Consider the following 12,067-nt stretch of genomic DNA (forward strand, 5'->3'; position numbering starts at 1 on the left):
TTACCAGCATCTCCGTGGGTTGTGGCATTGCATGTGTAGTGAGTCTTATTAACAGTCTGAGTATGCGTTAGTATAGACAGTTAGACTGGGGGTCTGGTGCATGATCTATTTTCAGGAGTCCTCTATACGTGTAGGGATAAAGTAGTCAATGGCAACTGGTTCATAGTAATGTGTGGCGCCAGCTAAGCGGTAGCCAGTAAAACAAGCATTTGCAATGCAATAGGCTTTGCATATTTCGAACAAGTTAATTGTCATCTTTTGACATCAGCGCCCATGAGCAAAAACAAAACATGGGTGGGAACTGAGAAAAGATGTCTTAACAAAATAAAAGAAAGTTAGCTTTAAAAATAAAACTTTTCATTTTTGTTTGTCCTGCTGGGCACGTTTTTGCCAGTCACAAGCCTTCTATTTGCAGGGCACTGGAATTTAGAACAAAATAGTACCTTAATCATGTTTGGAGCAGCGAACGGGCACTAATTAATTTGAAATCAATAAGTGCTTGATCCCTTCTCCACATACAGAGCTGGAAATTATGCCAGACATGCCTTGACGAATTACGAGGCTGTAAAGAAGAGTGCCACGCAAACCAACAAATGGTGAGCCACAGGCAGGCTCGAAGCCCTTTACTGAACACAACCGCGCACGCACTCACACACTCGACCCTAAAAAGATAAAGGGAAAAGCATAAAGAACCATTAGTGGGGAAGAACTCCCAAACGTTTGTCTCAAGGGGACAGTGTTACCTTTAGTGGCAGTAGTGTGTGAAGGGCACACTTGGTACTCATTTTTTGTCAGCTGCTTAGCAGTAAGAACCAGTGTAAAGTTGAATATTAAGGTTTATGTGATTTTTGTAACAATGTTTCTGAATGCTAATTATTTATTCATTGGGTATTCGGAGAGGCTAATAGAAGTATTTAGATACGAATCATCTCCTGAATGGAAACTTATATATCTAGCTACAAAAGCTTCCCTCTGTGCAGAATAAAATTGCACACTTTGTAATCCTGAATTGTGGAAATCGTAACCCCTCTACTACTTCTTCTGTGTGCTGCACACAATTGAAATTTGCCACCATCAGAATACTGTGTTGCTTCCTCACATTATTGTTTCAAAAATTCCTCAAATACCTCCTCTTAAAAAATAAATCTGTCTTGGTTAAAATTGCAGATATATTCTTCTTTTTAAATAAACCTGAATCTTCGAAGCAATGACCGTTGTGCCCTATCGTCCCTGGTATATAATTATGTGCCTGGTCCATGCTATAGGAAACCTCAAATAGGCAACTGATATATATTCTTAATCAAGTAAACAATGTAAACATTATTTTCGTTTTATACAATAGATAAGCTCAAAGATGATGGACCTTGCACGTAAGCAGAGAATGAACACAGACATCAGGAGGAATATATTCTGTGTTCTAATGAGCAGTGAAGATTTCCTGGATGCTTTTGAAAACCTTCTAAAGTAAGTGCTTTGACTCTTCATGCTCAGTAAAAATCGCCACTCTGGGCTTTCCCAATATCTGACAAAACTTATTTAGCGATGTTCACAATGACCTTAATCCCTTCAACTGAGCTCCAGTTTGTATTGCAGTAGGTCAAATAATGCAGTACTTGAGCTGAGAATTACATGAGGAGCATTGGACCCTAAATGGAAGGGAATCAAACAAAAGACCTAAGGATCTATAAGATAAAAATAATTTGCGTTTTAGCCAGTTACCTTGAGATATTCGTGAATGCTGTTCACAAGCTATCTTATGCTATGGTTAGAATGCTGTAAGTATGTTGCAGTGGCCTGGTTACTTATGTAAAGACAGAAATAAAAAAGAACACACCTGCTATTTCGAGAGATATGGCTTAAAACTTTGAGATAAGCTAATTGTTTTGGGCTTGTCAATGAGCAGAATGATGGTGTAAAACAGTAGTTTATAACTTCTCAAAGTTTCAGAATTGTAGAGATATTCAAGCAAGTCAGTGTACAAATTCAGCAAATAAGTAACCAAAAGAGATGAAACTTTTTTGTGGGTCCATCCCGACTCAGAGGAAGTGAGTGTAGTGTGCGACTGCTGGGAGCCCATTTGCTCGACTGTACTGAACACAGGAGATGCTTCTATTCTGTAAAAGTATTTAGAACATTCGCTTGTTAGTTGTGACCTGAAAGTGGACTTCTTTTGTTACATTTAGAGGTCAGAGAAGTGTCTGCTAAGTATCTTGCTTAAAACTGAGAAGGAGTTGCCTGGGTCCAACTGACCTCCTTACCTGGTTGTCTTGGCCCTCGAGCCAGGCCTGGATCTTTCGGACCCCATATCACTGCTGATTGGCTGCTCCTAAGGCCCATCTGCACTCAGACCGTTCTTTCACTCTCTTCCTTTGCTTTTCAACACTTTGCTTTTTTATCTTTAACTTTTTTTCTGCTTTTTTCGCTCCTGTTTTCCCTATTTTAAAGGCATTTAATGCGCAAGTTAAGGTTTGCAAGGCTGTTGTGTGAGTAATGGATTGTGGTTCTATCCGTAACTTGCGAATTTCACTGTTTTTTGGTTTTAATCCATAACTATAATCATAACATTGATTGTAGTTCTTAATTCATACGTTTAAAAAAAAAAAAACTTGTTAAGGATTGTAACCAAATCTAACAATAACTTCACTTTAAAGCTTTGAGTTTTTGAGTGAGTTCCTGGGAGTTCATAAACAACATGCAGCAGTTCCCTGTGTCCAGCCTGCATAGAGGGACTTTCAGCTGTGTGTACCGTGCAAGCTACAGATCTTTTGTACAGGAAGGGTGTACAGCGAAAAGGTGGTGGTTGGTGATGTAATTCCGTTCTTTCAACCCACATATGAATACATATGTAAGCCTGTTGAAAAGCGTGTAGTGAAAAAAGAAAGCAAATCTTTTTGAACTACAGTACAGCCTTTTTCATTGCCAGTTGTGTATGAAGTGTGAGAGCTGCTAAAATGAACTGGGACCCGATGTTAATGTTCTTGTTCTGGTTTTGTAGGCTGGGCCTCAAGGACCAACAGGAGAGGGAAATTGTGCACATTCTCATCGACTGCTGCCTGCAGGAGAAGACCTACAACCCTTTCTATTCTTTTCTGTCTGCCAAGTTTTGTGAATACGACAGGCGGTTTCAGGTGTGTATTGTGCAGTGAAGGAACTGGGATTATTATGCCTAAATATTCTGTTTTGTGTGTACTGCTTTATTGGTAATATTGTAGTTGATCTGCTGTTGCTTTGCATTCATGACCTGATTTTGATTCGAGTAAACGTACTGTGTATCAATGAGTTTGTATTTCTGTTGAGTCAGCACCATAGTCCTGATAGCCTGGATACCTAATAATCTGACTAGCCTGATCCACAGGAGTGAATTTGGGTTTGGGGCAAGGTTGCAGGATACTGTTTTCATATTTTGCTTCCTAGCTATAACGTTGTCATTCATACCTTCATTCACTGTTACTTGCTCATCTTAACAAGCATTGGCAAAGCCAATAGGTCTCACTATTTGTGATCTATTGGCTTTGTTAGAGCGGAATGTCATGGAGAGGCATACTATTGTGGGGTGCGGAATGGCATTGAGTGCGGTTGCATTGTATGGAGTAGAGTGGAATTATGTGACGTGAAGGCAGTGCTTAATTTGTGAGCATTGCTTCCGGTGCTGAGCACCGGCACCTATTTTTGAGGGCCGGGGCTTATTCTTCTGCCTCAAGCATTTGCTGTGAGCAAAAGACACATATGGGAAAGACAGAGGAAGGGAGAAACAAAAAAGCGTCACAAAGGGAGAAAGTAGAAAGCTGCAAGAAAGATGAAGGGGCGGGTAGTGGCTTTATATGGATTGAAGAGTCCCGCGATGGCTTCAGGATTACGCCGCCTCAGTATTCGGTGTTTGCACATTTAATTGCAGCAGCCACGTGTTTAAGAGGAGGGCTTTGGGCACCGGCACCTTTTTATTTACAAATTAAGCACTGCGTGAAGGTGAATTGTGTGGACTATTGTCTGACTGCTACTGCTACTCCTACTTGTTCAAATTTCATTTGCAGCTGTTTGATCATAACTTCTCATTTCTATCTTTCTGAGGTTTGATTGTAGTTCTGTGCAAATTCTAAACATTATTTTACTTTTTGTTTGTTTGGTCTTGAATGATCCCATGCCTTTTGCCCTCTTAGTTGTATGTAGCAAGAAAGAGCTGGTTATGGTGCCCATAGCACAAGAGCTGTAGTTCTCACTCCTTCCAAGAAACGCGTTTTAGAGGGAAGACACATGCCACCTCAATCCTTAATACGCACTTATGAATATTCTAACAGACATGTCATGCCAGGATGTCTAACAACATCTAGCCCTTCACATCAGCTTTGCTGGACAGGTATGGTATGCTGCATATAAGTGGCCTTTTTATGTCTTTATCTGCTTGCTTCATCTGCACCATATTAAATCATAGCCCTTCTGCAAGCCTAAAAGCCTGTTCATCAAGAGCCAACCCCTATGTCCTTTCAAGGACTGTTGATGCAGACGTAGGGTCTGTTGCTAGCTGCTGTACAATTATATTTTACTTGAACAAACATTTGCAATTGTAACTTAATTTAACTTCTTTATGAATGTCTGCCAAAGCCACGTTTTTGAAATCACATGCCAGCATCACTGGAATATTAGGGCCACTCAAGAGTCATTGCTCTGAAGTGAATGAGGTTGTCAAATGCTTGTTAAAAACTGTATGCATCGAGGGCACTGTGCGGTGGACAGCATCCTGTGGTCCATAGGTTGTTGTCTAGTATGTGTTTGTGCTGTCAGTGGCAGCAAAGGCAGCTTACTAGAAGCACAGACATTGCTTTGGAAGCAGAGCCAGGTTTCAAACTGAGCAGGGGGAGTGGTTTTGTTTATGACAGTGGAAAAAGTTTCCCTAAGTTCAAGTTTAAAATGAGTTTGTTTTAAAGGATTTTCCAGTCGAAAAGAACTATGCTAAACTGAGACCGATTCCAAGCTTAAAAGAATTAATCACGTTTCTCAAGGGGCATATTTTCACAACAGTCACAGTAGCTCATATCCACAGTGATATAAGAAGTATGATGGCAATTTTCTACATTGTCCTTAGGTCAGATCACAAAATATTCAAGATATTCAAGGTAGGCAAGATTAGGGATCAGGTCATCTTTGAGGTGTTTCACAAAAGTCACAGAGGCACCGGCAGACCTTCTGGAAAAAAAGGCTTTGAGAAGTGTTCCCTATCTACTTTACTGGCTCCGGAAGGGGGTCAAGCTTGAAGGAAGCACACATGACAAAAGCACATTAGGCTCTTCATAGTTTTCTGTTTATGGTTTTGTCATTCACATCTTCAAAGAATTTCGGAAAGTCAGAATTGGTGGTGACCCTGGAGAGACTTTATTTTGGACATCTTCAGACTGAGTTAATGTGGGGTTAACTCCTGTGCTGGCCTCAATTCAAATTATTTCCCAATTTCAGGCCAAAGCTGTCTTAAAAGCAGGGTTCTGGTCAACCCTCACAATCTTATGTACAGATGAACCTGTAGTATTGGAGAGCATCCTATCTCTATCCTAAGGTAGTTCCTGTTTTTAAAGGCCCTTCTCCCCATATTAAGCTCAGTTGTGTTGTTGGGAAGCACATTTGAAACAATTTCCCATCCTAACATCTGACACCTGATAGATGAAAAATAACAGCTATATCTGCTTTGCTCTATAAAGGGGTATCTTTCAGGTTGAGTCCAAGTATGTGTTTGTAATGCCAGAGAGCACCACAGCAATCTCGTAGTGTATAAGTGTGTGATTAAGTAATATCCAGTCTGCTTGGAAGATGTGAAAGTCTGCAGCCGAGTACATCACATTTGATAATGCCTATATTCTATTGTTTGACATACAGGAAGATTATCCAAACTGATTTTCTGAGCAGGAGAATTTCAGACCAGTGAGGATTAAACTGGTCAACCTAGACAACACTTTTAACTTGTTGGGCTATGAAGAGTATGATGCGCTTAAAAACATAACACTACGAAGTCACAAATCTGATTCTAGAATGAGATCTGATGAGCACATTCTAGGGACAAGCCTGATTAGGCACGGCATTATGCTATTATTCCTATGACTGTGATGGCAAGAAGATCAGAAGGTGCAAATTAATTGTAATCCAAACTACCCCATCCTGGCATGGCTAGTTCTGGTTCATGTGTCTGCTTCTTTTTTGATTACCAAACACGCTTTCAGTATGTTAGAATCTTCTTTCCCATGTACAGGGTTTGGGTTGTTAACCTAACATAAACAGCTCAGAATTTGTAATCTGACCTTATGCAGGTTTGATCATGAAGAACTAGGCTACTCAATGAGAATGACTTGAAAGGCTTGTCAGTCTTACTGCCATGAACGTAAGAGATTTGCCATGTGAATACATTATTAAATACTTTAGCTTGTATAGGTTGCCCTTCAGTATTGTCTGAACCTGGAGAGGAAAATGTTTTGGAAAATGGTGGAAAATGACTTGTAGCTAACTAAAGAAATAATCAGCACCCATGATAACAGAAGATAGATGTGAAAAAATAAGTATTGAGAGGTTATCTGAATTGAAGTAAGTGAATGTTTCTTGATGGTCCTACATCTCGGAATAACACTTCAATTAAAGAAAGCGAAATTGTTGATTCTGTGTATAGAAGACATAAGGTCCTGGCAAGATGTCAAATGTGATATATATACAGAAGTCAGAGTTGCGGCTAACATTTTTTGTCCTTATTTTAATTTAATTGCAACTCCAGTAGAGTCCCTTCTTATTGATTATTCCTAATAAGACCTATTTTTAACAAGGGTTAATATATTTGCTTGACATCTTTTCTCATATTATTTAGGGAGATTGTATTAAATGCCCTAGAGAAATAGGCCACAGTTGAGCAGTACATACCTAAGGAGCAGGTTGTATTTCGTGGTGGGCGATCTACATGGCACCATATATTCTTCCTCAGCTATCAGTAACACTGAATCATTCCTTTAATAATATTCATTTTGTGGATTTCAAATCTGAAACAGTGAATGGAATCTTGTTATATGCAAAATGAATGAATGATGATGACATTCCTCGGCTTATCTCTACTACGTTCCATACTAACACATGGTCCCAGGTTTACATAGGAACATAGGGCGAGAGAACCAATAAAACCTGTACCAACAGTGGATTGAAACAGGGCCGTGTAGTCTCTTTGTATCTTCCTGTATGTCCTCCAAGAATGTTAAGAGAAGCAACAGGAATGCCCCTAGTGTAAATGGTGGTTTATTCCTCTGTCATGAGGATTTTGTAGTTATGAACTGTACACCAGTAGGATTGCAAAGTCAATGGGATGCATCAAATCCCTATTTTATCCTAAATAACAACATTGTAAATGTTCCAAGGGAGAAAGAAATGCAATTTTCAATGGAGATTGCAAAGGATATGTGAAGAGAGGGTGTTAGGTAAATACCTGAATGTTATGTTTACTGATACCAAGATCAAGAACAGCCTGTGTTAGTCAAGGAATTAGTTAATAAAAAAAATTGGTTCCTTTAAACGAAAATTTAAAAAACTTCAAATCTCCCTAACATAGAAAATCTGGAGCTGTTGAATGTTTCAAAGATGTGTTTTAGTGAAACTCAGCTTGCAAAGAAATTATAAAGTAAAGACTCTTCAAATTAAAGTATTTTCTGGGGTTTAACCAGGAATCAGTAATAAGGGGTTTTGGTTAAGAAAACAGTTATGGGGAAAAAACATTTGAGGTCTCATTTAAGTCATGTAAAATTCTATCAAGATTGTTATTCTTGATATTGAGCCACCTCTCACTAAGTAAAGATGAATTCAGAATCACTAATTGTTTAAGTTGGATACCGTAACCTATTTTGCATAGAAACCTCATCTGTTTATGGCAATGGATTAGTTTACAGAAATTAAAATATACTCCTACTTCCCCAGTTTTAAAGTGCCCATAGAAAGGCACCAATTATATTACACACATACTTTTGTTATGCCCTGGTACACTTGTGAACGTAGAAGACTTCTAAAGCCAATACTATTTGCATCTGGCATTTATTCTGTTTTAGAAGCCCTTGACACTTTACTTTCTCTTGTCCCAGAAAAGGTTTTTATTCTTTTTCATGAATGTACAATTATATTGTTTTTATGTAAACTATTTTAATTAGGTTTATAATTGTGATTGCTATGTAATATGACTGTGAGTAATGGCTTATTAGTCTAAATATACGTATAGATGATGAACTGAGTATGACATAACTGACTGAAATGTGACTTTGTAAAGCATTGCTCCTGTTCCCTCATCTTTCATACTGATGTCTGCACTACAAGAGATTAACATAGCTTTTTCACTTATGTCATGTACATGTTTTTATTGGAAATACATTGTGATTTACTTTGTTGTTTAATACTTTTTTTTTCAATATTCTGTACGAGTATCATGGCTAAGGTGTCTTTATATAGCCGTATAGATGTCAGAGCTGTGGATCAATTTAGTATGCTGCTGAGTATAAACCGTTAGAGATGTAGGCGTGCGTCACAAAGTATAGTACGTCTTTAGTTTATGACAAAATGTAGCCCATATATTTTTAATTTGCCAGTAATTACCATGTGGAAGTTAATTCCCGGACATGCTGCTGCAGTGGTCTTCCTCATATGAATTGTCCACAGCGTTGACAATACTCAGGAGCAAGTTTAGTGAGAAGTACATTTGCATGTTTACTTTTTCTTCCACTTTGAAATCACTTATTTCACTTGGGCTGCAGACTTCCCTCTCGATCCCTAAACGTATGACAGTATTTGTGGCGCTTTCACACCCAATTTAGAAACTTTTGGCATTTTTTGTCTTAAAATGTGTTAATGTCTTAAAGGTGTTAAAAGCTACTTAAAATGTTTTTGAATAATCACTTAGTTATTTGTTCTTGTTGTTTTCACCACTTTCCCAATGGCTGTCTGCTTGGTATATTCTCACATCCTAAGCTTAGCTAATGGCCTGATAAAATCAGCCATATTAGATGTATTATTCTGTTATAGATCAAATTGATGGTCAGAAAAGGCCTGTAGCCTTATTGCAATAGGTGTAATCAAGTACCACTTGGTTTTGTGATGCATGTCCTATGTTCTCGGTCTCGCCACCCTAGTAGTGTTCTACTATGTTTTGTCCTACTCTTGCAGAAACAAACTTGTGAGCTAATTGATATTACAAACATAACTTCTGTCCTCATCAATGGGTTTGTTCTAATTTTTAGATGACCTTTCAATTCAGCATTTGGGACAAGTTCCGTGATTTGGAAAATCTTACCACTTCTTCAGTCTCAAACTTGGTGCAACTACTCGTACAGTTGCTGAAATCAAAGACGCTCCAACTTTCTGTCTTTAAGGTCAGACGATTACCTTTTGAGTGTTTTAAGAGAGAGTTGGAACACTTATTGTTTTCTTCTACTTGTTTTTCTTTTTTTACTTGTATGCAATTATCCCATTTCTTTTTTTTTTTTTTTTTTCTTTTTTTACTGATTCAATGAGAAATTGGAATATTTGTCCCATTTGAAAGTTGCAGCAAGGTCTGCTACATTAAGGCACTAATTACTTATAAGAGTCATTTAATACTTTTGTCCTGTCTGAGAATACTTATGAAGAATGGCAGTGCCTGTTGCACTGGATTCTGCCCCAGCAGTATGCCCGGGTTATTTGCTTTTTTGATCACCCACTTTTTGGACTTTATACTGTGGGTGTCCGTCATTACCAGTGTCTCACCCACAGTAATCACACGGTAAATGGACTGCATGTGTTTACCGCCATTGTCCACCTTTAAAGGTAAGGCCGCTGTGACGCAGCAAGGGTAAGGGGCACTTGGCTGGGTACACATGAACACGTGTACACACATGTGCATGCTGTCCATTTGAGATTACTGTTATGTGCAGCCCGGTAACAGCTCACAGTTTGCTTGGTGCAATGGGGACTCTGCAGTTATAGGTATTCGCTGGGAAAGGCCTCATGAAGGAAGTGTACTCTATTAGGGAAAAGTCAGTGTGCTTTACTAGTTTAGCTATAATGATCCTCTATTATACACCTAGGGAGGGAACTACTTTAGTGTATGGTTTCCCTTCTCCTTAGCCTAGAGAGACTATTGACGTCTTGAACTAAAGTTTAACCTGTGCAAGAAAATAAAAAGTGCCTCTTCAAAAATGATAACTGTATCTTGTGGGATATTCAGAGTTTTTATATTCCCCTGGCTCAGCTCAGGATCAGAGCCCAGGCCTTTTGTCACCCTGCTGTTTCCAGTAATTACATTCTCTTCAGCAGCAGGAACAAAGGCTTCCCCCACATCAAAGGAGCAATTAGCACTACTACTTCTTGCTTCTGAGAAGGAAGGGGGTGGGGCAGAATTACCTGTATCAAACACCCAACTATCACACTGCACCAGGGATGGGTCTTACCAAGCCCACTGAAAAAAGGAGAGCGCCCAGACAACTGGAGTCAAACCACTGAGGGAGCTGCCTTTGAAATTCTAGTGTGCAGGTCTCTGGGAGTGAAGCCAGCGAAGGGTGGAGCTGAGACTTAGGAGCTGGTGTGACCAGTAGCTCCTTCATGACGCCATTGTAAATTGTCCCAACATACTGTACAGGGCGGTTGGGACAGGGGTGACGAGGTGATGTGGCACCCTAGAATTGGTTAGGGGTGCCTGTCTTCTAGAACCTACCTCTCTCCTCTTTATAAACTCTTGCACAAGGAGAAGACTTCCTCTTGCTTGCGAATTTTCCACCCACCATGCTGCTGGACTCTGGGATTGATACAGAGAAGGGAAAGGAGAAAACTCCCTGAGCCCCACAGAACATCCAGGAAAAAACAGCGTGATCTTCCCAATGTAATTTATTGGAAATCCTCATGCCCAAATAGTCTATCAAGCTGGCTTTCTCCAAAGGGTCCCCAGCAACAGTGATAGTGCATCTCGTGGCTGGTCCTGGGGTAAACACCATTAATTTGGTTTTGCTGACATTCAGTTACAACCTACGATCTGCACAAAATGCTGTAAACCTATTAACAAGGGTCTGGAGCCCCATTGGAGTCTTAGAGATGAGGAGGGAGTCATCCACAAAGGGCAGTACAGGGATTATTTGAGCATTTAGGGAGGGAGCATCGTTCTGGCAAAGAGACCCTGCTTGAACCACCTTATTTGTGTATAAAGTAAAGAGTGTTGGTGCCAGGACGCAACCTTGGTGAACCCTCTGCTGGATGGCGATATGGTCTGTTAACTCTCCCTGGTTACCCCATCTCACCTGAGCATATGTGCCCTTGTATAGTCGCTGTAAAACATGGATTATGCTCCCTGGAGTACCTATTTTGTGTAAAACACCCCACAATTTCTCTCTCAGGACCAAATCAAAAGCAGACTGAAGATCCACAAAAACAACATATAGATTTTGTTTGGCAAGGGTTACATATTTCCAATAAAGAACCGTGAAAATCTACGTCACCTTGAGTGGACGCTGCTGGAGCTTACACGCCCCTCTCTGGCCTCACCCATCCTCCGTTCCGTCCCGCGGAGACGAAAAGAAAGGTTTTGGGAACGGACACAGACCTTGTCATCCACTTACGAGTGGGATCGGCGGACGAGCTGGAACTCCAACTCGCAGCACGACTCAAGGCGCAGAAGGAGGGTATCAAGGGGCACGTCGTCTTACCAGGTGAGGAGGCTGCCTTACCCGGACCCGGACCCGGGCGCGCTGGACTTCACCGACAGCCGTGACGGAGTCCGGTCTTGTTGGCTTCTGCTCTCTTCGGCGCCGGCGTGGGGACTCGGCAGCGTGTGGTTTGGAACTCGTTTTTTTTCATTCGTGTTCCCTCCGGTGCTTTGGTCCTCTGTGAGCGTGCAGGCAGGCGGTGTATTCGATTCTCCACTCTACGGGAAACAGATTGCAAAAATCTGTCACTTCGTGGCGGCCATATTGTAATCTCAATTATTTCACTTTATACAATTTACCGGAGATAGTACTGAGGGGGACATAAAATTAACATTAATATTTTTGGTATACAACCTTGATCGGTAAACCTTACCTTCAACTTTTAAACTTGGGGGTAATTG

The 12,067-nt window shown here is 40.3% G+C and overlaps 1 protein-coding gene across 3 annotated transcripts in view; it reads left to right on the forward strand.

Annotated features, from left to right (window-relative positions):
- NOM1 (nucleolar protein with MIF4G domain 1) overlaps positions 1-12,067 on the forward strand; it is a 231,761-nt gene that overhangs the window by 167,090 nt on the left and 52,604 nt on the right. For 2 of the 3 annotated variants that reach the window (XM_069211147.1, XM_069211148.1), the window contains exons 7-9: positions 1,343-1,464; positions 2,996-3,128; positions 9,234-9,365. In XM_069211147.1, coding sequence (XP_069067248.1) covers positions 1,343-1,464; positions 2,996-3,128; positions 9,234-9,365 — 387 coding nt within the window. The remainder of the gene's footprint in view (positions 1-1,342; positions 1,465-2,995; positions 3,129-9,233; positions 9,366-12,067) is intronic. The other variant, XM_069211149.1, reaches the window with a different exon arrangement.

The sequence above is a fragment of the Pleurodeles waltl genome, chromosome 10, assembly GCF_031143425.1.
Source record: "Pleurodeles waltl isolate 20211129_DDA chromosome 10, aPleWal1.hap1.20221129, whole genome shotgun sequence".
NCBI lineage: Eukaryota > Metazoa > Chordata > Amphibia > Caudata > Salamandridae > Pleurodeles > Pleurodeles waltl.